At 37.6% G+C, this 25,907-nt stretch overlaps 1 protein-coding gene across 5 annotated transcripts in view; it reads left to right on the forward strand.

Annotated features, from left to right (window-relative positions):
* Positions 1 to 25,907, forward strand: part of NPAS3 (neuronal PAS domain protein 3) — a 594,775-nt gene that overhangs the window by 563,079 nt on the left and 5,789 nt on the right. For all 5 annotated transcript variants that reach the window (XM_036383698.2, XM_036383697.2, XM_054515085.1 and 2 more), the window contains 4 exons: positions 561 to 754; positions 5,434 to 5,540; positions 21,045 to 21,192; positions 24,358 to 24,473. In XM_036383698.2, coding sequence (XP_036239591.1) covers positions 561 to 754; positions 5,434 to 5,540; positions 21,045 to 21,192; positions 24,358 to 24,473 — 565 coding nt within the window. The remainder of the gene's footprint in view (positions 1 to 560; positions 755 to 5,433; positions 5,541 to 21,044; positions 21,193 to 24,357; positions 24,474 to 25,907) is intronic.

The following is a 25,907-nucleotide window of genomic DNA, read 5'->3' on the forward strand; positions in this document are numbered from 1 at the left end:
CACCTGAGCTCACAGATCACCTGTAGGCAGTTGCTTCTCAATTTGCCTACCACAAAGAAGAAATTCAAGGCAGTGAACAGTGTTTCCATGGTGTAGGTGACTATCAACTCAATGAAATCCATTATGTTTCAAAACTGCTGGTCTTTCTTGTGTCATATTCAATTTCCAAATATATAAAATGGTTACTTTATTAATTTCCAGCTTCATTATTTCAGTTTTATCTGACTCTCTTTTTTGTTGAATTTCTACTTCATTGTTGTCTTCTTTCTTTGTGTAACAAACACCACAGCAAAAATCAACACCACAGGTTGTTGGGTTGTTAGCTTTTTATTTGATGAATGTGAAGCATTTTACTGTTATGTTCCTTTTGCCATGAGGACATATAGGGCATGTTGACAGCCAATATTAATAAGCTTAACAATGATACTGGCAGTTACTTGGTATAATTTTAGGCAGTGTTAAGTGATCTGTAGGGAACAGTAAAACCATCCTTTAAAAGAAACTGATGTCACAGCTGCACTCAGAATTCACTGGTATTTTTTATTGGTTTTGTTTTCCAGGTGATTCATATAACAGGCCGGTTACGTCTGAGAGTGTCGCTGTCACACGGACGGACAGTGCCCAGCCAAATCATGGGACTTGTTGTTGTTGCTCATGCTTTGCCACCTCCTACAATTAATGAAGTCAGGATTGACTGCCACATGTTTGTCACTCGTGTGAATATGGACCTCAATATCATTTACTGTGAAAATAGGTACGGCCTTTAGATCCTTTACTTCTTTGGGCTTCCATGGGCTTGTCAAGAAGTTTTGAAATTTTTGACTTTTTCAATGTCATCCTGGTGTTGTAGGAGAACACTGAATTCACTCTCATCCTTGCTACCTTCAATTTCATTACATTCTTAGAAGATAAAGGTAAATTTAAAACTGCAATTTGCAGGATGTCTTCTGGAATAAGGGAAGATACACCAGGAAATATTCCTCTAAGCTTTCTCTGCTTTTTACAATCTTTCACCGTCCCTCTCAAGGCAAGATTTGGGACTAGACAGACGTTGGTCTGACCTGTATGCCTGTCCTTATGCTCCCCCATCCTCCCCTCCACAAGTTTTTTGGTCTGAAGTTTTAAAGTTTTCCATTTTTGAACTAATTTGCAGATTACAGCTATCATGCTCGGTGTTTAACGGAACAGAAGCACAGATGGCCTAGATAGTAGGCTAGAGAGGTGGGATCTGTTGCAGTTAGAGGTGGGAAAACTGTAGAATAAAATTGGTTAAGGGCATACTGGGAAAGACAGCAGTGAAATGGGAACAGGTGATGAAGAGTTGGTTGGGGGAGGCTGTGTTCTGTGTGATAGTGATGAGTGATCTGGGAAGGTGAAAGAGAGGACTTAAATTCAGCTCCTGCTCCCTGGGGGCTGGGTGCCCGTGGCACTGGGGGCTCTGCATGGCAGCCTGTGAGGGCAGGACATGGCAGCCAGGGCCCATCCCACCACCCCAGAGCGGAGCTGGGGGCACAGGGGCAGCTCCAGCCCCTGGCATTGGGCATCTCCTGAGGACAGGCAGTGGAATGGGCTGGGGTCGGGTCAGGAGGGCCGATGGCCAGGCAGGGCTGTGGGGAGCTGGGCACTGACAGGGGCTGCCGTGGCTGGGCTGGGGGAAGAGCTGGGAAACAGAGGGGCTGATCAAAACCATTAGGACCTCAGAGTCCTGATTTTGAAAAATCAAAATATAATCCAGGGAATAGGTATTCAGAGTGAAAATATATGAGAAGTAAATTACACATAGTAAGTTTGGGTCCATTGATTCAAGTCCAAGGTATGGGGAAAAGGTTGGAAAGGAAGAAGGAAGGTAATGCAGCCAAAATAAATTTTGTGACGGGGACATCATCAAAAAGTGGAAGAAACAAGGTGGCTACTGCAAGCTTTTCCAGCATCGATGGCTGGAAGCTGTCTGATATGAACAATCATAATTGCTCAATTATAGTGGAATACCTGTGATCAGGATAGCGCGTCAATATAAACTTTTATTAAAAAGGATAAACTCAACTGTTTTGTTGAATCAGGATCTTAACTTAAAATAATCTTGGATTTCAATTATGTGGTTGTCTTTGCTGCCACATTGCTGCACTGCTGGAATACCTTTTAAAATATTACTTGACTATTAGAGAGAACACTTCATCTGCACTTCTAGAGCATTGTCTAAAAGTGAAAATATTATTCTCATTTTTAAGCTTGTAAAAACTGCTTCATGGAAAGTGGTTTGCACAAAGTCACAGAAAAAGTGGACAATGGCATTAAAGCTTGGGCTTTTTGCCTGAGACTCTGGCTATGCCTGTGACTATCCAGATGCTGGCAAAAGAGCTTTGGGGGTTAGGAATAGGATCTAGAGCACAACTTTTCCCTAAGTCTTTGATTTCACTGTGACCTACCTAGGTAGTAATGGAAAGCTGCTACCACTGCAGAGTTTTTCAAAGGCCTCTGTGAAGTGAGTTCTATCCAGTTCCTAATGAACAAATTCCCTTTTAACAAAATCACCTGCACTTACTGCTGCCTTTATTGGCAACCTCCATAAAAAAAGCCAGGAATCAAATAGATGTGAAAAATGAACTGTTCCATCAGGTCAAGAATGAAATGAACTTTTAGGCCAAATTAGGATGATTTATGCTTTCTCTGCTGTGAGTTTGGCATTTTTATGAGCCCTAAATTGTATATGTGGGGTTTTTTTAATTAAACATTTTTCTCAAACCATCCCTTTATATTCATGTAGCAATAAAACTTCCAAATGCCTGAGAAAGACATCACTGAAAACTGTAAAATTCATCAGGTGAGGTGCAATGATTGGTAATCACATGGGAAGGGCTGATAAGACATGGTAAACTGTGGGAAGACAGCAAGAAAGTCTTGAGTTTCTTAATGTTTTTTTCAATTTTTTAGCTGAAGGCAACATTATAAAGCAACTTTTCCTTGTTTGTTATGGATTTTATCTCATGGTAATGCAGAATGCATATAGTGGTACTTGAATGTATGCTACAATAATTCCACTTTAAGCCCATGTGTCATTGTTAAAAATCTGTTTAAAATATTTTATAAAGGTAGTTTCAAATAGCAGAAATACTTCTGCCAGTGCTGGGAGGTGAATGTGGTCTCACTGATGCAGCAGGATTTCCACTCATCTAAAATGAAATAAGACTGACAGGACTTGGATTTCACAGCAGCTACAGTGCAGAATCTGACTCTAAAAACTGGACAAATAAACAAAAAAAAAAAAAACAAACCCAAAAAAAAAAAAAACCACCAGAAGATGGGAAGGAATTAACAGAACAGCTGATTGAAGCTGTCAGATTAATTATCTGGGTGTTTGCCAAGGCTGTTCTCTGAGTCAGGGACGTTGGAATCTCTCTTCTGGGATTATAGAAAAGGAGATAAGGATCCCACCCTGAATATATGAGCTTGACTCCTGGCACTTGCGGGCAGCTACGAAATTCTTTGCGGTGCCACAGTAAAGCAAGCACAACATTGATGAAAACAGAGAAAAATGGATCCATGCTGGGCAAGCTGTAAGCACTATTTATGGAGCAATGGGGAGTTACTGGCAGCTGCAGGGAGTGTGGAGCAGAAGCCATGCCACTTAACTGAAATGAATGCTCACAGTGGACCATTGGATCAGCAGGGGTGAGATCAATAGTACTCCTACTTTTCCAAGTGGTTGCCTGCTTGAAACAGCAGTGAGCAGGAATGACATTACTCAAGTCTTTGGGTGCATCTTGTTACTTTCCTCAGAATGAAGAGATCTCCTTCATAATCCTGGACTCAGTGCACAAACTAGCCAGACATTAGCTTCCCTCTGAGACAAGATCTGTTAGCTAGTATACTGGCTATTCCTAAAAATTCCTATTTTTATTTGAGAATGTGAAATACAGACATAAAATTTTGTTGCCTAAAACGTAGTATGTTAATCTGTGTCTATTTTGCAAATGTAGGATTTGTGTCATCTAAGATTCACCATCTAAGATAATCTGGGATTTCTTTATTAGTTAGTGGACTGAGAAAAGCACCTGCAGAAGAAAAATCATCTCAGATGGTGATAAATAGCTAAAAGCAAAATGAGAGACTGATGCTAAGAGTGCATGATCAGTCTGTGTGTTTTCAGCTGTTAAGAATTGAAAACCATTTGGAAAGAGACAATAGCCAGTTTAATGTGGACTGTGATACCACATCTGCTAATATGTGCCCAAAAAGAAATGAGCACATGGCAGAGGTTTGACTTGTTGGCCATGACAGTGGTTGTCAGTAGATCCTTCAATGTGCAGAAGCAGTCTTGTGTAGCAAGCCTCAAGCCTACAAACCTGTGCACAATTTCAGCAAATTCAGCAAAACACTGTACCATAAACCTACCTTTAAATTTCAGTCATGTTAACAGTCCTGTAAGTCAGTGGAGCCATTGATTTGCTCAAACACAAGCCTATGCATATGTTTTACAGGACCACAGGATAGTGGCCTGCCTAGAGATTGCCCCTTTCTACTAGGCTGGCAGGGTGGGATTTCCTCTACCTGATTTTATCATAGAATGTACCACAATCATTGCAGATTATTTCAAACCCTAAAAAAAGTATCCTGTGTCTAGAAAACAGACATAGTTTCAAACTCTTGCTTGAGTGGGGCATTTTCCAATTTTCTTTTAAATGTCTGTACTGTGTTTAAGGAGGTTGACCCCTTGACTCTCCACAATGTGAGCTTACACGCACACACAGACACAAGTGCACAGACACACACACAGACACACACACACAAAGGTCTGCAGAATAGATTTTAAAGTTTCTATGTGCAATAAACAACAAAGTCCCAGTTGAAAGGACCCAGAGTGAAAGCTGAGCTCCCAAATGAATTAGACTAAAAAAGATAACACCCTGAGGCATCTGTGTGTCTCAGCATTTAAATTATATCCCTTGAAATATGAGTTTGGACTTGGTGCCAAGAAATAGTTGAAGAGCTTTTTCATGAATATACCCAATAGAAGACCAATCTGTTGAAATGAAATGTGTCTCTAATCATTTGGTATAAACATAACATGTTTCTACTTTATTATGTAACCTTGAATCATCTTAGTCTTTTAATGAGGATTTTGGATTGTCACTAATGCTTTACAATTTCATGGAATTATATTGTTCTGGTGTTCTGGTCTACATGGAGAATATGCACTAGAATTTAATTTTCCACTTAGTTAAATAGATAAAATAATTTCTAGGTTTCTTTTAAAAGATTTTTTTCTTTTTTTTTTTTTTCCTCTAAGGCCTTGTCTCCTTTGTACAGATATTCCATTTAAATTATATAATGCTGAAAAAACTTTTTAGCAGATTTAACTTTCTGAGTCATTTGATAATTCTTTTGTTCTTTTCTTTCTTGAATTATAGGCTTTATGTTCTCTTTCCTTTTTAGGATTAGTGATTACATGGATCTGACCCCTGTAGATATTGTAGGAAAGAGATGTTACCACTTCATTCATGCTGAAGATGTGGAAGGCATTAGACATAGTCACTTAGACTGTAAGTACTTCCATTTTTGTCAAATTATCTGGTACAACAGCTGATTTCTCCTAAACTATTATTTATGTTCCAGACCTGGGATCTTCATCTTACACCTGCTTTTTTTTTGTCAGAGGTTTTCATAGAGGATGGTTTAACTGTTATTCTTTGTGTGATTTGTTTTCAAATCTTTTTATAGACATATAAGACCATTTAAATATGTGGAAATAAAGCATTATATTTGTATTACTTGAATTTCCAGCAGCTGTTAATTTACATGTGCTATGCATTATTTTAATCCTTAAAGAGGCATTGCTTACATGAGAAACTCCCTCCCTGGCACAGAATAGAAACTCCTCCTCTTTGAGGATTTTGGGTTTTTCTGAGTCATAACACAGAGGACAAAAAACTGCAGCATAATTGGGATTTCACCAGGTTTTTTAATACAGAACTGAGCTACAGCCCTACAAATGCTTTAACCACCCCATGTGTTAATATCTAAGTGGCCCCATCCTTACAGCATCTAAGTCCCTGTTGTATGCACACTGGTAGTAGCTGATTAGGATAAGGATAACAGAAGTACAAAAATGTTGCAAGAGACAAACCTTACCAGAGAACATGTGCAGTGTCTGTGTATGGGGGAAGGGAGGTTCAGCATTATTCCTTGTAATTAAACTCTTTGTATTCCTCTTACTAAAAGCCATAGGGCCTAATTCTTTTCTTGTTGAGATCTGTTGACTTCAGTGATGGGGCTCCTGATTTACCCTTGTGCGAAAAAAGACTTATGCCCATAATCTCTAATTTATCTGTGCCTGCAGTGAAGCCAGATAATTCTTTGGAAGTTTCAGTGACTGACTGCATTTATGATTGACTTTGGTGATTTTCTTAATCCAGAAGATGATCTGCAAACTGCTTCTTAAATTCAGAGTCACAGATTTGAATAACTCTGCTCCCCCTGCATCATGTCCTACTAACATTTCCTAATAAAAGGGCAGCAGCCCAAATGCAGCCACATTAAATTAGATTTTACAAAACCATATGACTACACTAAAAGGCAGAATAAATGTTCCATCCCAAATTACCTTGCATGATGTGCAAGGGAAGATAGGAGGATAACTCTGACCGGAAAGGAGGAGAATAGGGACAGCTTCTATAACAACATATGGCAGCCAAGAGCAGTATTAGGCTGTGTAAAGATTTCAGAAGTTTCTAGAATGTAAAATGTGTTTGGCATAAAATCAAGTTAGATATATTTCTGCAGAAAAAAATAAAATCAGCTATCCAAAGAAATAAACACAATAATTTTATGTCATTTAAATTTTAAGCATTTAATATCCAGGAGAATATGTCAGTTGCTGAGAACTGAAGGAACAAATTCAGAAACTCAAATTCTTGGTGCTCTTGAAACTGGAAATCAAAAATGACAAGTTGCACTTTCACTGCACTATCTGACCAAGGAAATAAAAGATATTTATGACTCAGATTTACCATACCACCTGGCATAGATGAACATTCCATTTGAAAAAGACCTTAATCTTCTGAATGACCACTTCTCTCTCAAATAGGATATGTTTTATGAATGTTTCAGAAAAATTCAAGAACTATGCAGGGAGTATGAGTGTAGTATGGTCCAGTATATAAGCACTGGACTAGGACTCAGGAGACCCTGAAGACAGGAATAGCTCCAAGAAAATCACTTCAACTTACTGTATTCCTGCTCTCACTGTATGTCCAGTTTAACTGATTGGATTGCAAACTTTAGGAACACAGGGATTTCTCCCACTATCAGCTTCCAGCATAGCAGGCCTCACACACAAACTTGGCTGCGTGGCTATAGCATAATTATTCTTGCCAGGCTAGTTGGTTTTTTTTTCAATAGACAGGGCTGGCTACATCTTTTATGTATATTTGTGTTCTTGCCTTATAGGAACAAGATGCTCATAGAATCATTTAGGTTGGAAGGAACTCTGGGATATCATCTAGTTCCACCTAATACTCAACAAAAACAGGATCAATACAAATTCAAAGCAAATTTTTCAGCACTTTGTGTAGTTGATGTTGAAAAACTTCAGATTCTCCACAACTTCTCTGAGTAACCTGTTCCAATTATCTTAATAAGTGTCAGTTATCCTCACTGTGATTTTGGGGGTGTTTTTTTCCCTCCTATCCAGTTGGAATTTCCCTGTTTTGATGGTGTAGCTTGTGGCTCCATCTTTGCAGTATCCTGCTTGCAGATATGCTGCTAGGTTCCCCTGAGGTCACCTCATCTTCAGGCTAAACAAGCCTGGTTGCACAGCCTTTCCTCACAGAGCAAATATGCCAGCCCCTGGATGTCTTGACAGACCTCTTCTGAGCTCACTGAAGTTTATCAATATATTTCCTATGGTAGGAGCCTAAAATTGGATTCCAGATGCAGTTTAAAGAGTGATGAGTGAAGGGGGATAAGGACTTTCTGTGCTCTGCTGGCTGTACACTTTTCAGTGCAGTCCTGCTGATTCATGCTTAGCATCGTGTCCCGCAGGACCCCCAGGTCCCTTTTCACACAGCAGCAACCCAGCCAGTCAGTCCCAAGCCTCTAACATTCCCTCTAGCAGGGAATCCATCCATACCAGATACAGGGCTTTGCCTTTGTCTTTTTGTGTTCAAACTCATGCTTTTTATGAAAGATCTTCAAGTTTAAATTAGTCTTGGGAATAACTGGGGAAGTACATAAGTTCTGCAGAAGCCAAAGTGGTTCATATCTTTGCCCAGAGAGATGTTCAGCTTCTAGCAGTTGACAATAAAAATTGTACAGAAACCAAGAGAAAAAAATTGTAGAACCCCAAAATACTTCACAGCAACTTGCCAATCCTATAAAATCAAATTCAAACCAAACCAGAAGGAGAAAATCCTCCTGGTTTAGTAAAACTAGAATTAGAGCTAAAATTCATGAGCTGGCAAACACACTGGCTGTGGAAGGTGGAACCCAGCAGAACTGGTTCCCCAAAACAGAGACAACAGGATATTTGCCAGTACAACATAGGAAATAAATGCTTGAGATCACAGTGGAGAAAGGAAAAAAAAAAAAAAAGTAGATTTGTGCAATATTTTGAAGAGGACTTGGAAGCTAAAGTAATGGATAGAAAACACAGAAAACACTAGTGAGAAAACAAAGCAGGACTTGAGAAAATAGCAAACTGAAAAGGTTGTGTTTGATGGAGAATGCAACCAAAAATCTTGGTTTATTTTTACAGGAGATAAAATAATTTGTAATGATTAAAACAAGAAGAAATCCAAATTGCAATTGTAGATTTAAGGGTAAAAGAAACATAAGTAAAACTGCTATTCTGCCTATTTACTGACAACATAGCATAAGGGAAAAGTAAGACCACTACATCCTGCCCTCTCATCCAAGATATTCAAAAATATCAAAGAGAAAAACAAGCAAAGAAGAAAACATTGCACAAAATCACACAGGAAAAAAAATGAGGAGGGCTATTGATGGCTTCAGATCATAGCAGCCCATTAGAGACTTAGAAAAGCAGGCCTTGTTAACTCTATCTCAGATAAAAGAAGACAAAAGCAGTTTCAGGAATGCGGTCATAACAAGTACAATTGTGAAGAAGGTCTGCAAGATTATAGCAGTGACAACAGGCTTTTGTAAAGGAGCTACTGCCCTAATGAAAGGTCAGTTATGGTCACTGGAAAAGCTTTCATTGCCTTCAATGGACATAGGCGTTGTGCCTTAAAAAAGCAATTTTGTGGACTAAAATTCTGAGCCCAGTGAAGTAAATAGCAAAAATTCCATTAAGTTCAACATTTCTATTAAGAGATTTATGTAAGTTATGCCTTGAATCCCGTTTGAATTCATAAAACAACATTAATACTCTGCCTGCATTTATAGCAGCACCATAATACCTGGCATGATAACATAAGCTATTGAAACATAATTTTTGTCCAAACAGAAAAAAAAAAGTTTATGCCAATTGTTTCTCTTCTGTTTCATTCAAGCTTTGAATGATCATGCTTTTTCACAAATCTCTCAGCCAGTTTTTTGGTGTTGCAATTCTACCTTATTAAGCTCTTTCCTGTTTTAAAACAGTTCATGGCTTCAGGAGTTTGGGACTCTTCTTATCTGTTCATCTTCACAATGGTTGTTGAACAAATTGCTGGTAGAATCATTGCATAAATCAAGTCTCTCTCACAGAGATCATAATTAAAATGTTCTCTAGTCTAACAGCCTGTGCACATCCAGTATCATGACCCAGCTGTTGGCTCAGCTAACACACAAAAACTGGCTAAGCTGCAACAACTTTTGTTTCAATCCAAACCCTCAAAAATTACAGGTCTGGCTGTACCCTGGCACAGATACAGTCCCTAATCCTAGTTCTGTGACAGAGCTCTTCATTAGGTTACGTGCCATGAAAGAGTTGTAATTGAATGTTTTGTGTTTCATAGTTATGCATATAGAACTAAAACCCTAGAAAGACCCCTCATGGCCCAGTTCTATTTTACCACTTGTAAGAATGGGGAAGGTGATAGGATCCTCTCTATTTACTCACCATTGCATAAAAGCATTGCAGGACTGAAGTGTGTGTCAAGCATAGGGCAGTTTGAACACCTTCACCAAGCCATGAGTCCCTGCATGAGTAGAACTGATCTTGTTCTTATGACATCAGTGACAAAAATACCTGATCTTAAAGCTAGCAGGATACATCTGATGTCAAATCAACACCAGAATTCAAGCAGATCAATAAAATTACTGTTGTATCAGGTCTTAGCACTCTCCATAGAACACAGCAAGGGCAATTGCTGCTCTCAGGAGTATGATGCTGTGCGTGTGTGCTTCCCTTTTTTTGACACTGTTATCACTCAGAAGTCTGTAAAAGCCTTTTTAAGATGTTCATTTCATGCTAAGAATGAATGGATGTCATATGCTGTAGGAGTATGCATCTTCTATTTAATTGTAAAAAATGAATGGTCTTCATTGAATACCAAGTACTTGATGTTACTGTTCAATGAAGGTCATTAAGAAAGCAGCAAGGAAGAAAGTCAAGACCTCTGAAGGCAACCATGAATATACTTTTGGGCAAATATATGATAACATGCCATCATTTCAAAATTAATATATTGTTTGCAAGAACACTGTCACAAGTACATAACAGTTGGTATTGGTATATAATATGTGCTTTTTTCATTTTGAAATCCTAATTGAGGTCTGCATTCAGAAACCTGGCTCTGACAAGAAAGATACTGTTGTCGTCAGCTATTGCTTAGAAAATATCATCCTCTTTCTTCAGGATTTGATTTACAGCTATAAGAAATACAATTCCTCAGGAACAGTGAGCCAGGGCAGTTCATTTCCTATAAAGCAAAGGTCTCTGATGAGTATGTTTGGTAGCACTCCCTCTCATCTACTTTATCTGGTTTCCAGTGGTTAGAATAATCCAGTCTTTCTGAAAATAAACTATTCCACATTCACCTTTTTCATGGCTCCCCTATTTTTCAAGGAATATTACCCCCTCAGTCTGCTTTTAAATCAGTTATATATTCATGATTTCTTTTATGTATGTTCAGTAGAAAAAAATCTATTGCTCTACAAAATACTGCTTAGTGGTTTAGCATACCAGCTGTAGTTGAACTAACCTTTTAACTTATGCACATCAGTTATAATTTTTTATTCTCTTAATAACCTCAAACACATGAAAAACAAATAGAATGAGTTGATAATTTCTAACAGTAAAATACTTCACATATTTTGCTATCATGCTGTGGAATAACTCTGCAATGTCAAGTAGCTCACAATTAGTAAAACTGTAGGGGGAAAAAAAGAAGTGTTTTGATCCTGAGGAATTTTTATCCTAATCAGATCGAAATTTCAATGCTCTTGTAGTGCTTAATATCTTCAATAACCAAAAAAATCAAACTGATTCCAATGTCAGGTTTTACATTCCAGGACTGAAATAAAATGCTAAAATATACAAATGAATCTCATGTTTGTACAAGTTTATTATCATCGCTGGAAAGCAAGATTGATTCTAAATTAGGCTGATAGAATGTCAGGGGTTTAGCTTTTTCTTAAACTAAGCCCAACTGGCACCCTGATGACAGCTTAGTGTATGTTGTTTTCAAAGTATTGCAGAAGTGCTTGTCTGACTACCTGCACAATCTTTCTCTGTGTCCATAGTATAGACCTGCAAAGATTTCTGTGTTGGACACTGGCACACTTCAGTCCTTTTGGCTGGAGCTGGTGGAGATATAGCAAGATGAGGGAACAGGAGATAAGAAACTGGAAGAAATGGAAGCATGTAAAGAAAATATTTTTTGTTTTCATGCAAGGCAAAAAAGGATCATGGACTTTGGTTTTAGCACATGCCTGGTCTTTGTTTTTCAGTCCTAATGAATCTTAAGGTTACTACCCAAGAGTGTGTATTGTCATGTCTTTTAGCCATGCTTTGAAATCCTGAAGATGTTGTGTTTGCTCCTGCAAATTCTTCTTTGGGTTACATGCAATATTGGTCTGTCTAGACTTATTTCTTTGTCTGTGTTTTTGAACAAAGCCAGGTACTTTAAAAGAAGGGGAACAACAGTCTGCAGTATGCAATTATGTGTGCCTGGTACCCTTGTTTTATACACTATTAAGTCATGGCTGGCTCATATATTGACAGGTGATGCTTACATTTTTGTGTGTGGAGAACAGTTGTTACTATTTTAATATTTGGTGGTTTAATTATCCATTAACCATAAAAATACTCAGAAATCATTTTTTAATTCCAAGAAATTTTCAATCTTTATGATATTTTGTACCTCAGTTTTTCAAATGCAAATTTTTTTCTATTGGACAAATGTTTTCTATATGTAAAATAGATAAGTGTTTATCAGGAGAATCCGATCTTTGGGATAGTAAACAAACCAGAAAACTCTACAGAGATAAATCTTTAGGCTATTTAAATCATTAGCTGCTGAACCTAGTTCCAGAATTTTTCCTTCTGTAGCTTAGCAATATACAGTTATTCTGCAAGATGCCTCAGATATTGTTTGCATCAATAACCCTTTAACTTAATTCCTGATGCTATTTTATTTTCAAATTAAATCTAATACAATACTGATTTAGTACATTCACATTTCAGTTTGTAGGCTTTCAATTGTGTCTTCCATAGCTCATAGTTAGTTGAAATTTGCACCCAAAATCTCCTATTTTGACCTTAGAAGTGTACATAATACCAGCTGTATAAATACATGCCGTATTAAGGGGTTATAAAGTGAAGGTTGTGCTCTGACTTCTGCTGGTAACCTCTGTGTTTTCCAGATTCTCTGTTAATAATTTTCTGGGGTCTTTTTAAAGGTTTTTTTTGTGCTCAAAATATCCAACCCCAAAAAAATAATTTAGATTTTGATATTATACTTGTGATAAATTGCAGAAGCATATGTTAAATTGCAAAGCCATGGGAATAAAGGACATTATGGTACACACCCAGCAGCTTCACCTTCATCCTGTCCACCAAGTTATTTCTGTGCTTTTTGCTAGAGGATGTAAATGTATGGCATTTTAAAAAAGGACAAAAGTACTTCAGTCACATATCTTTCTACCTTCACTGTTGAGGGTGTCTCCAAAATTACCAAGACCAGAAGTTTCCATCACCTTGTAGTCTAAAGCGGTGTTGCCCCAATGAAAATCCAAGAATGGATTAAGGATTTTGTTTGTGGTTTACTAGGCTGTGAAATACCCCATCCTAAAATGTCACTATGAAGGTATGATGGAGTTGTTGCAGAATTTTCCAGGATTTTAGAAACCTGTTAGTGCTGTGAGCTATTTCTCTTCTTTTTCTTTTTCAAAGGTCTGGACTGCTGACCTTGTGTGCCTAAGGGAGACAGTTTTCAAGGCTGTAAGGATAGAAAAACAGTATCAGTAAACTTTGTAGCACATATCAAATGTGTGGCAGTAGGTCTTATTAGTACTCATTTGAAAGAACCTGCATAAACCACCTGAGGCTTTGTCATTAATGCATCATGTGGTGGGTCCATGTTGGTTTTGATGCCTGATAACCTATAAAATGAGTGGGCTGGTACGGGACTTTGCTTCAGTCCTTTGGGAATGAGATCACAAGGTGCATAATTATTCCAAAGTTCTTTTATTTTTATTTTTATTTTACAAAGTTGTGTTAGGTTGTTTTGTTTTGTTTTGTTTTGTTTGTTTTGTTTTGTTTTGTTTGTTTTGTTTGGGGGGCGGTGGTTAGCACTAAACTATCTTGTTAAGGTCTGTGGAAAGGTGTATATCTTTGGGTGTTTTTTACTTTTTACAAGTCATCTGGTATAAAGGGACAGTATATTTCAAAAACGTCTGCTGTCAGATGTGAGATGGTGGTGCATCTCTGTGGTGGTTAGAGGGAGTTTGAACATTCAGCTGTGCCATACCACCAGGACACTGTGCTCTGGGTGCCTTTCCTCTAGAGATCAGCCTGAGGAAATCACTCATTTCACTCAGCCCAATCACCCAAACAGGGGCTCTTATTCCAGAAATGAAAGCATGTTTAAAGGGATCCCGTCCCTTGAAACAGACCATCTTTAACCTAGGTAATTCAAAGATAATACTGCTGCCAATCTGCTTCCATGAATTTTCAGTCTCTTTTCCCTATTTCTGGGAGATGTAATGTATAGTCGACAGATACATTTGGCATGGAAAGGGTTATATTCTGAAATCATTAATCTTACATAGGTTGTCATATGATGGACATTAATGTTAGTGGAGAGATGGAGGACAGTTTTCAGTTTCTTGAGCAAGCAAGGCCAAATTTCTCCTCTGATGTTGAGTTTTAGTAGCTAAGGGCAAAATTTGGATCTGGGATTTCATTTTCCCCTACAGTTTGAACAGAGAGTTCATTAATGATAATGGAAGTTCTGTCTGAAGTTGGTGTTCAAAGCAGGCTTGGGTTTCTAAACGACCGTTTCAATATTAACAGAAGAAAATCACTTTATGGCAGGATTGAAGTCATGGGGAGAGAGACAAATCATGAGGGGGAAAAAAGTTAAGAAAGAGACAAGAAAGCCTAGAGAATCCTAGGTAGAAAAATCAGCTGCTCATTTTTCAATCCAGTCTGTCATAAAATAAACTTATATCATTTACTTACATCAATTTTATCTATAGAAACCACAGAACAGTATTCTAATATGCATGCCATAAGCTTCCATTGAATAGTGCCTCTAGCAATACATTGCATTCCATTTGATCAATACCTACATAATATTTTGAAATAAACATTTTACCTAGAATTATATAGTCTTGTTAATATTCATGGTTATGCATAATTATAAAGTTGCCATTTCAAACATTGGGCCATGAGAAATGGTATGTTATAATAATCACAAAAAGAACGGGGGGAGAAAAGTGCCTCTGCTGTTCAAGTAGGAGATTATGATTTCCATGGTGCTGGGAAACACTAATTTTTCTGTCTTTGCTTGGTTTTAATAAATTTGCACTGCTACTGTGAACTGATGTCATGTAAACTGATAACATAGAATTGATTTTTAACAAAACATCTTCCTGGTCCTAATCTGAGATAATTTTCACACGCAGCATGCAAGGCCTTCCTCACTGTATTTGGCAAGTTACAAACTTTGATCCTAATATGAATTCACATTTTTTAATAGTTTGACTCAGACCGCTTTTAACATTTGCTTTTCTGCAAAGAGGCGGGAAAAGTGTTGCTTAGTTTTCAAACATTCTTAAGGTTTCAAATTTTTCTAAATGCTTGATTAAGGCTCTTTATTTTTTCTGCAAGGTTGTTGATACTTAATTTTGCCTAATTTATCACGTATTTATGTGTGTAACATCCCTACACTGGAAGATTAAACAGTATTTCAGATTGTAAAGTAAGCAATGAATCGATTGCCATACTTAGCATTTTTAGAGTGACTGTAGATGCTTAAAAGATTACCCTGGTGAATGAAGAAGTTCGGTGGGAGTTTGAATGTCAGTGAAGTACAGTTTTCTTTCATGAACCTGATCTGCTACTTCCTGCTTATGGTAGGAAAAGATGAATTTATGTTTATAAACTTGCAACTATTACTCTCTGATATTCATATCACAGTGGCAGCCTGGTCTCAGTCAGTGGTATTGACACTTTCTCAGTGGTATTGCTTTCTTCCCTATGCTAAAAAAGATGTCCAGCACTCAGGGCTTTCTACTGTTGTATGCTGTGAATAAAACACAGCTTTCTAAAGCCTCACCAGCATTTTCTCAAAGCAGTTCTCATCTTTGGAATTTTCTTTAGAAGAACTCTGTTGAGATACAGTAAGTCAGACAGGGCTGGTGAGGAGCTGTGTGCAATGAAGATAGGTAGAGCAGCATTGCCCACGGGGACTCTTGTGATGGGAAGCTGGCATTCTTTACCAAGCAATCTGCTCTGAAGGCCTTGCTTTTGGCCCAGTGAGTAGACCATGCATCCACACACTGTCCAGGCTTAAGTCCCCTCCTCCTCCCTCTACCCCATGCAGTAGATCCAAAATAGAGTTGTTTGTAGAGAGTTACATAGCTGACATATGATTCCTCACCACATGTCTACAGGTCTCCTATCATCTAGCTCCTAATTCTGTACCAAGCATCATTTAACATTGCTAAATATTTTTCATTTCTAAAATCCAATTCGTGGATACTCACTATTTTAAACATCTAGCTCACTAATTGCAAAATCTATAGGAAAGTCCTTACAACATCAAAGACTCACTTGATCCTCAGAGCTATTATAAATGGACAACTGTCTCTGTTACAGGCAAATAAGGCACTTAGTGCACTCTTTCTGGCTGTGATGCTATTTTTCCTGTGGGTTTTGAAAATGACCTTCCTGTAAGCATCAAGGACTGTAACTTTTCAGATAAAGAAACTTGTTCTTGTTTAAAGTCTATGCCAGGTTCATTCCCCTATTGCCCACAGTTTTCAAAAGCAGAAGAAAAAGTAATCCAGAATTAAAAAAATAAAAACCCTTCTGTTTCCAGAACGAAGTTACCCTGTCAGCTTGCCTTGGGCCTTAGGTGGAGAAGTGGAGATTAAAGAGTCAGTATTCCTTTTCATGTTTCGTCTGCCAGTTTTGTGAATGTAAAAAGAGTACTTGTGGCTGCAGCTAAGTATCTGACTGTAGCATTAAGTACAGCAATTTCATCCTCGTGCAGTAAATTAAAAATATTCTTATAAGTTTACCATGAGAGGAGTTCAGTATCAATACCATCCAGTCATTGATAAAGGTATTTCAAGGAGAAGGGTGAATAGCACAGCAGATGTAACCTCAATATTTTCACCAATTATAAAGAGCCTCTTTGTGAAGCTGTGTGAATATGTAAGATGATCTCATCATTTCCTATTTACTCAATACTTACCTGAATACGCAATATAGAGTAGCTTTTAAATGCATATGCACATGAGTAAAATGTCCTTTTGTAAGAGACTTTACTAAAAGACTGCTTTTGATACACAATTTCTTCATCTCCTCTTCAAACTGAATTAAGCTACTTCCTTCTTTTAAAACACAACTCACTATTTAGAAGCTTTGGCTTTGATTTCTCAGAACAGCCTTACAGGAAGAAACTATGTTCTTTTTCTATTTGTAACCATATTTCTGAAGACAAACTTGTACTGATTTATTTTAATTTTCTAACAGAAATAGGTTCCTGCAAAGAACACTGACTGTTTCTTCTTTTGCCCCCTCCTTCATTCCGCCGCTACAAGAATATTGCTGTGCACAAAGCTACCAAGGAAAACTGAAATCCCTCTGTTGCGAACTGTGTACACAGCAATATATTCATACTTTGAGAAATAAGTGAGGGGTTTTTTTTATTTCTTACCATGACATACTGTGCGCTTCTTGCATGCCAACCACTGAATTCAAATTGAGGAACTAGGTAACATTTCAGCAAATTTTAATCAGGTTTACCATCCACCATTTTAGGGAATATATCTGTGCAGCTGACATAAAGGTCACCAATTTTGAAACATTAACCCTCAGTTAGTCCCCTTGATTAAAGGGTTTGTGTATATGTCTCTATATGTGTGTGTGTGTGTATATATGTATATATGTATATAATTATATATATAATTATATAACTTGATCATGCTTAATCCCATCACATGAGCCATCCCACCAATCTGGTCACAAGTCTCACCTTGTCTGCCATAGTGGGTACTCCATGTATAACACAAATAGAAATATAAAATTATTTGCATTGCTCACTGAGTGAGGGATTTGCCTGAAAACAAAGCATCCTGGCAATTCAGGATGTAATCTACATGGCATTACATTTACATTCAGTTTATGCTAAACTGAAATGCATGGTATGTTGCTAGTTAGAAAACATATCTTCACAATCAGAGCTGAGTGGAGTGATTCTTTGCTTTCATTTCTTCTCAAATTCAGGAACTTTATTAATGGACTCTCCGTACCTGCAAACTGAAGATCTTTAAAATGAAACTGGGCTTTACTCAGTAAAACTGGTTAACAATAAACTGGATAAATTTCCTTCCCTGTTGCCTCCTTCTAATTGCTTTTTTTTGCCTCAAAATGCTTATCTAATTTCAAAGTTGCAGGTTGGCAATGCCAGCAGTTAAAGAATACTGTAAATTAGAAAACAATTCAAATTTTTTTCATTATCATTTTCTTTCATCACATTTAGAAATTTCTTTTCAAGGTATACTGGGAATTTTCAGAACTGAGTTGGGGGTGCCTAGTGCACTCTCACAGGAGATAACAACCAGATTTAACAGCACAGTGCAGCTTGCCTGCCAAAGAATCTCTTTATAGAGAGAAATTTTATATTGAATCATGGGACTTCCTTTAGAGCATGGGCCACAAATCTCTTATATGAAATGTGCTTTAGACTGACGCAGCAAGGAAAATTCTGTGTATCTGGTAATATATCTAAGCTGGCCAAAAATAGAGTGGGAATTTGCAGGTAGATGAACTTCACAGAAAGTTCATTTTTAATACAGTATTTCAAACATTCTTTGGATGTATTCTTTGTGCTTGGGAGCCTGAACTCTGAGTGCAGATGGTTTGTATATAGCTCTGATGCACAAAATTCTCATTCTTGAGAAAGCAGGCATCTTTTCCTCTTTTCCATAGCTCTGAAATGAATGCTCTGTTCAGTCCATGACACAGACTTTTCCAGTGGTGTAGCAACCAATGTATAAGTTACTGAAGGATGGAGGATTTGTCTAGGATGACCAAAAGAGCTGGAGAATCTGGGACCTTATGACTATCACTATGAATAACTGCAGTGTGCCCTTCAGCCACTGCCTAGTGACTCACCTGGTACTTTGATTTTCAAATGTGTATGTGGACAGTTGTCCTTTGGCATCTGTGTAGCATGGTAAACTCCTCAGATAAAAACTGTTCCAAGGAAGACACTAGTGTATTTAGTAGGTACAAGTGCAGATAGATTTTACTAGTTCCTGCACTCAGCTGTGGGTATTCATGTTTCCAGAAAAGAGATAGTATCACTCCACACTTGTGTGCACATCAGTTTTACACTCAGCTGTAAGCAGAGTATTTTGAATGTCCTGTTTTACTGAAATGGAAATGCTTACCATAATCAAAACTTACAGCAGTGCTTTTCTTCCTTTATTCTTCCTAACTGATAAAGTTGGGCTAATTTATGTGAGATTGTTTTCTAAAGTGGCTTACAACACTGGTTTGACAGAAATGCTGGGTAGTCAGTTGTTCAAGTTTTATCTTTATTCTGCTGTATAATGAGGTTTTGAAGACAATGAATTATCATAGTGGAATATTTAGAGCTTGAAATACAAAAGTAAAAATTTAGGGAAATAGTGATGTCTGCCAGGACCAAACTTAGTTCACTAGAGGCTGCTTAAAAACATAAAGACCCAGATACAAATATTTGTTTATATTAGAGCTAAACATAACTTGCACTTCACATTCACTTTACATGGCATTATTTTACATGCATGTTTTTCTCTAGTAGTTGAAAAAGTGCAGTGGGGATTGGAGGATACCTCCAAGATAAGGAAACATCACTGTTTGTATGGCTGCCTTTGTAAACATCTTTTCCTGCAGATATCTGCTGTACACAGATTTAGATATAGATACATTCACATGTATAATTGGGGGTATAGACACTTGGTTAACTTGAAAGCTCCAAAGTGTCATTTGTCACATTTATGGTAGGAACTTTTACTGCCTTAAATACTTATCCTTTTCCAAAGTGACTTTTTTCTTTTCTCTCAAAAAAAAAAAAAAAGGAAAAAATAAAAGGAAAAGGAAAAAAAGAAAAAAAAAAAGAAAATGTACTTCATGAAACTATTGTATATGAAGCACTTATTAGCCGTAATTAAATGGACAATATGAATTTACTACGTCTTTAGGACTCTGGCTTGTTCTGGTTTAGAGCAAGATGATTAATGCAAATACATATTACTTGAGATAACCATTTAGCAGCTAATTTAGCCAAATTTATTACAGCAGTTAGAGGTTTTTCATTTTAGCAGACGGAGACAAGGACATGACAAAAGCCGGCGGTGACTGTGAAGGCACACTGCCCTCTAGTGCACGAAGCTTTGCGGCAATGGTGAGGAAGGCAGGGAGGGAGAGGGCTCCAGCAGCGGCCCTGCCGAGACTTTGTGCAGTTTGCGGGTTTTATAAAACCGTTCTGCGACCTTCCACCGAAAGCTTTGCCTTTCATTCCCTTCTCCTGACACGGAAGAATCAGACACAAAACAAATCCGTTTCAACTCGGCAATATTTTGGCTGAGGTATTACTTTAAACATCTGTATTTTTAAGCTGTCTTGCTGTGAGCATCAACCAGCACCGTTTCACATTACTGATTGCTTTTACTTCTTTCTGTTTCCCAGCATATTCCAAGCATCGGAGAGAGCTGCCGCTCTTTGGCTCTAACCAAGCCATTCTGTGCCTCCCCTAGGCCTCTTTCTCAGCCTGTTGGTGGATTTACTTTGCTCTGGTAGAAAGTAAATTCTCCAAAGACTTTTCCCCCACTGACCAGTGGAGATTTGGTTCATCTGAGAACTGTAAATTCTGTTTGACAAGATCAAAGAAACAGATGTATAAGTTCAGTGGTTGATATCGCCTGCAATGAGGAGAAATGATCAAAGCAGCAGGGGTAGAGTATCTTCCCAAACCTTTCAAATATCCAGAATCTCAAAGAGGTCTACCTAGAAGCTATGAATAAATCACATATAAATTTGCCTCTTTTTTTCCTTTTCTTTTTTTACAGTTTGACATTGAGTGCATTGGAAATGTCCACATAGCAATAAGTATTCTGAGAACCGTAGAGATTTGTAGGATTTTTTGCTTTTCTTCTTCCACTGGAGTTTCCAAAAGTAGATTAAAATTATACTTTAAAACTTGTAAAATGGTAGTTATACTGAACTTCAGATTCTGTTTGTCATCTCACTGGCATTAAATCCAAAAGAAGCCAAGTATCTTCTGCTTATACTTGTGTCACGTTGTACAATGAAGGTCATTTTACCACAATTCTAACACGTACTCTATCTTGCTTGTGTTTTGTTTGTGTTTTCCTGTCAGTGCTGAATAAGGGTCAGTGTGTAACAAAGTATTACCGCTGGATGCAGAAGAACGGAGGTTATATCTGGATACAATCTAGTGCAACCATAGCTGTCAACGCCAAGAACGCAAGTGAGAAGAATATCATTTGGGTCAATTACCTCCTTAGGTAGGTCTCCCAGTCACTTCTCTCACTTCAGCTGCTGTCTCTGCTGCTTGTCTCTGTCAGTGAGAGGTCTAGGAAAAAACAACAGCCTAATAGAGAAAGTTGAGAAGAACTTTTCATGTAGTCCTTGTCAAAAGCCGTGCCATTTTGTTATAGTTATTGCGGCATCTGTCGTATCTCTGCACATGAGAATATTCTTGAATTATTATGCTGCCTCAGTCTTGAAATAAACCCTCCACTATTTTATTGCATGCCCTGAAATCTACTCAATGTGAGCTCAAAGATAAAAATTATCCACACCAACTTTCAGTAGCTGTGTTATAAAATCTGGTGTGAAGTGTTTGGCACTGTTTTATTTGGATACTAAAAATGCAGGGAAGCAATCTGCTGGTACGGCAAAAAAAAAAAAAAGTTATCTGTGAAAGGCATTTGCCAGTTCACTCCAGAGAGAGGAACTTTCTCAGGACAAAAAAGGCTCAAACAATTTTGTTGTTCCTGTAAGCATCAGATAATATTCACACTGAAAAATACAACATAAGATATAAAAATAAAAGTACTATAAACTACTATTTTAAGCTATTAGAACTATTTTAAATAGAAATATTAGTAATTACTTGAATGAAAGGCTGTTCCCTGAGAAATTCTATTTTACCAAAGTGTTTTTAAAGGACTGATTTCAGAGCTCAAGGGAAAACCAACAGTCACTGAGAGACAGTGAATTATAAACCTGACCTTTCTCATCTGAAAATACCTTTCAACACATTCTGTTTTGTGAAAATGTTCAATAAGATTGGGAAGTATTCTGTTTCGTTCCAAAGCAGAACAAACAAACAAATAAAATTTGAAACCTTGAGATTGTCATGAAATGCAATTGTCATTTTCTGGCCTGTTCTCCTTTTAAGTTGCTTGTCATGGTTTTTTATATTCCCTTTGATGCCATGAGAGTTCAAAGTGATGTCTAGGGGTTAGACTGTGACTTATTATGCCAAGTCCAGCAAGCCCTGAAGAGACTGTGCCTGCCTAAACTTGCATGTTGAAATGCTTTTGATTCCCCTTTTGGGGAAGAGAAGGAAGCAACCCCTGGCAGGAGAGCATTGAAGGGGTACTGAGGGAAACCTCACACGACAGTGGAGTTTTCACTGGGACCCGGAGTTTTTTGGCCTGATATGATTTAGCACAGACTTTTCTGAACATATCCTTATCCTGCTACTTTTTTGTCTGCTCTTGCAAGTGTGAGGCAGAATGCAGCATTTCAAGAGGTCAGATTAAGGCTGACAATTCTGAACTGGAAGTACAGATTCACTGCCCCAGTCCTTAACTGGGCTGCAAAATGCCCAGAAATGTTCTCCTATTTCCTGCTTTACCTATAAAAGTCATGCATAAGAATTATGAACAGCTGCCTCTGTCCCCTTTGCTGCTTTCCAGACAATAGGTGAACCTAGTCCACAAACATCCCACGAAATAATTTCCTATACAAGCAGAATATACCTAACCAAAAAAAAAAAAAAAAGAAAGAAAAAAGAAAAGCTGTGTGGTCTGTCTTCCCCAGCTCTCCTCCCAGAACCTGATTTTTCTAGTCTGTTAGAGAAATATTAACATCTTCACTGAATTTGTGGTTTTAATTTAGATTTCTCCTTGTACTGGAATTCACAAAAGATCTAAATGTCCAAATAATATTTTAATAACAGATTAAGGCATAATTAGGTCTGCTCTTAGCAGGAGTACTGGTCTGTATACATTTCCATGCATTAGAAAGTATGATTCAGCTGTCTGTAAAAGGATAGACTAATTATAGTGACAGGGAGGATTACTGCTGTTCTTGTTCTAGCAACTTGTTATTCACAGTGTGAAAGCCCTCAAACATCTTTTGCTTGGAGGGGGCAAATTTGGGGACTGCCCTGGGATGCAACAGAATAAAGTCACTTTGTCAGGACAAAGCCATAAAGATGATAATTGTAATACAGCATCTCAATGTGAACTGTGTGAACTCTGAGTTTTCACAGTGCACTCTAAGAGGCTGAATATGAGCATACTGTCATCCTGAAAGTGTGTCAGGCACCCCCAGTGCTGCCTCATATTGTTCTATGCAGGACTGTGGATTTTCCATTTTACCAGAATTGAACTTGAACTGCATGGAAATGCCCACTCATTCAAAAATTATTAAAGATTTGTTATTTTTAAAATTCTCTACCACTTATGTTTAGCTATGGCTGTTCCCCTGCATTTGCATGCATTTAAGAAAGGAACACATTTTAAAAGGTACAAACCAAGCAAAAGCAGAGTGTTGCTGGGGTTTTCTTCCATCTCTCTGGCAGTGTAGCTTTTTTAGATTGCAGTCATGTTCCTTGCTAACAAGTCACAGGTGAGCACCACATGAGCAGATGAAGATATGATTATAATGGGTGTGTTGACAGTTCTTTATCCCTAACATATGCATCTTAACATGCACATGTGCATCTGTCACATAGTTAGAGAGGTTGTTTTTGGTTTCTTGCTGATGTGGATGTATGTGTGCTGTGTTTAAAAATATGTAACCTAGTTTATCTAATTTTTGGCCAGATTCTTTGGAACAGCGGTCACTTTTTTAGCCCTAGCTGAGCACCTCCTTAATAATTTCATGTGTGATGTGCTGATTAAAATGTGGAAAACTGGAATGTTGAGAAAAACAGGCATTGAAAGGACTCTGGCAAGGTTGATGGAGAACATTTCTACAGAGATAACTCTGATAGACATTGCCAGTGGGAGAGAAACAGATTGGAAGAGTTAAAACACTCTCTCTGTCCTCCCAGGCACAGTAATGGGATCAAAATCAAGATATTTTGTTGTTGGATGATTACACAGTGTAGCTTTACTGCTAGATATCACACAAGCCACAATGTCCCACTTCAGCAAGGATGCTTTGATAGCTCTAAAACTTCACTAGAATCAAACAAGGTTTAGTACCTGGTCAATAAAGGTTTTTGACTGCAGTATTAAAATAAACCTTCACAAAATCCCTGCTGTGAAACTCTGAAGCCAAAAATATGTGTTTCTGTGTTTACTCTGCTATTCTTCCTGTTCTTTGTTCCTGAACTTTGATATGAAAGAGGAAAAAATCATGAAACTGCAAATCATCCAATTGTGTTTATATTTGCTGTATCCTCTTTATATTTGTTGTATCCTCTTCAGTAACCCAGAGTACAAGGACACTCCAATGGATATTGCACAACTTCCTCACCTGCCAGAGAAAACCTCAGAATCCTCAGAGACCTCTGACTCTGAATCGGACTCAAAGGACAACTCAGGTAAGGCACACTCATGGTGTGCTTCACACCCACGAGAGGTTCTTATCATGAAAGCCACAGGACCAGCTTTTCAGTTGCTTTTCCTTCTCAAGTGTTTTTCCATTAAAACAAACAAAAAAAAAATCATATAAAATTAAATTGAAAAACACTAGCAAAATCTTTTAATCACCTTAGCATTTCCATTTCCTCAGAATTTCTCTTCACTTTCTTCACGCATTCTTGCCTACATAGCACCAAACTAAATATTTGATTCCCCAGCTGTGCTTAAGGTGTTTTGCCTTGTGCAGAGGACTTGGGATTGCAACTGTTGATAAAATTCTAGCTCTTCTCTTTCCAAAGTAGGCAGACATTCTACAGAGTGGTCTCCACCGTCAATCTATGACTCCTTGCGTATAAATACATTCTTGAAGAGTCTCACTAGGGGGCAGTAAAGATTGAAAAAATTTAGAGTTTTATTTGGTTAAAAGTTATATTTAATTAAAATGTGAGGGTTCAAGAACTTGTTTCTACGCTCTTAAAGTCTGGGACTTCAGCTGTTTTTTAAAAGCTGAGTATACTTCTCAAGTTCTATGTGTAAATTAGTCCTACAGATGGTCCAGTGCACAGATGGTTCACACATTCCCTGTTAGTTTTAACAGTGGTTACCTAGGCATAGGTGCAAATCATCTGGCCTTGAGAGAAGTGTGTTTTCCTGTAGCCCAAGAAGTAAAGATGTTTTTCAGCTGTTCTATGTAGGATGGGTGGATAGATAGATTAGATAGATAGATAGAGATAGATAGATAGATAGATAGATAGATAGATAGATAGATAGATAGATAGAGAAACAAACAGACAGATAGATGGATGATTTTTCTCTCATGTCTATGATAACTACCAAAAACACTCTAGAGGAAGTGGATCACTGTGATCTAAATCAAGAAAAAGCAAGAAGAGAATCAGGATATTATATTATATTATATTATATTATATTATATTATATTATATTATATTATATTATATTATATTATATTATATTATATTATATTATATTATATTATATTATATTATATTTTTATATGGATGTTCTCTTTCATCTTTTGCTTTTATTTGTTATCCTTTGACATCTTGGTTTAAGTCAATGTGCAGGCTTGCTGACCACTGTCATTGGGAATTTCTTCATCCATTCCCAGTGCTTCCTTTATTCTGTCTTGTTCCTAAATAGCCAAATAACATATATGTGGGGAACAGTTTGCATTTCCTGGAAATGCACTGGAAGTTTCTCCAGGTGAGCACATGAGAAATACATGTACATTCATGACTTCTAAAGCTGATGCAGAGCAAGACAGCATTCCAAAGGTGCACAGATATTTATATCTCTGAAGGAAATGTCTGGGAGTCTTGGAAGGCAGAAGACACAGGGGCTTTTTTTACTACAAAGGCATTAAATAGAAATTC

The sequence above is a fragment of the Molothrus ater genome, chromosome 6, assembly GCF_012460135.2.
Source record: "Molothrus ater isolate BHLD 08-10-18 breed brown headed cowbird chromosome 6, BPBGC_Mater_1.1, whole genome shotgun sequence".
Taxonomy (NCBI): Eukaryota; Metazoa; Chordata; class Aves; order Passeriformes; family Icteridae; genus Molothrus; species Molothrus ater.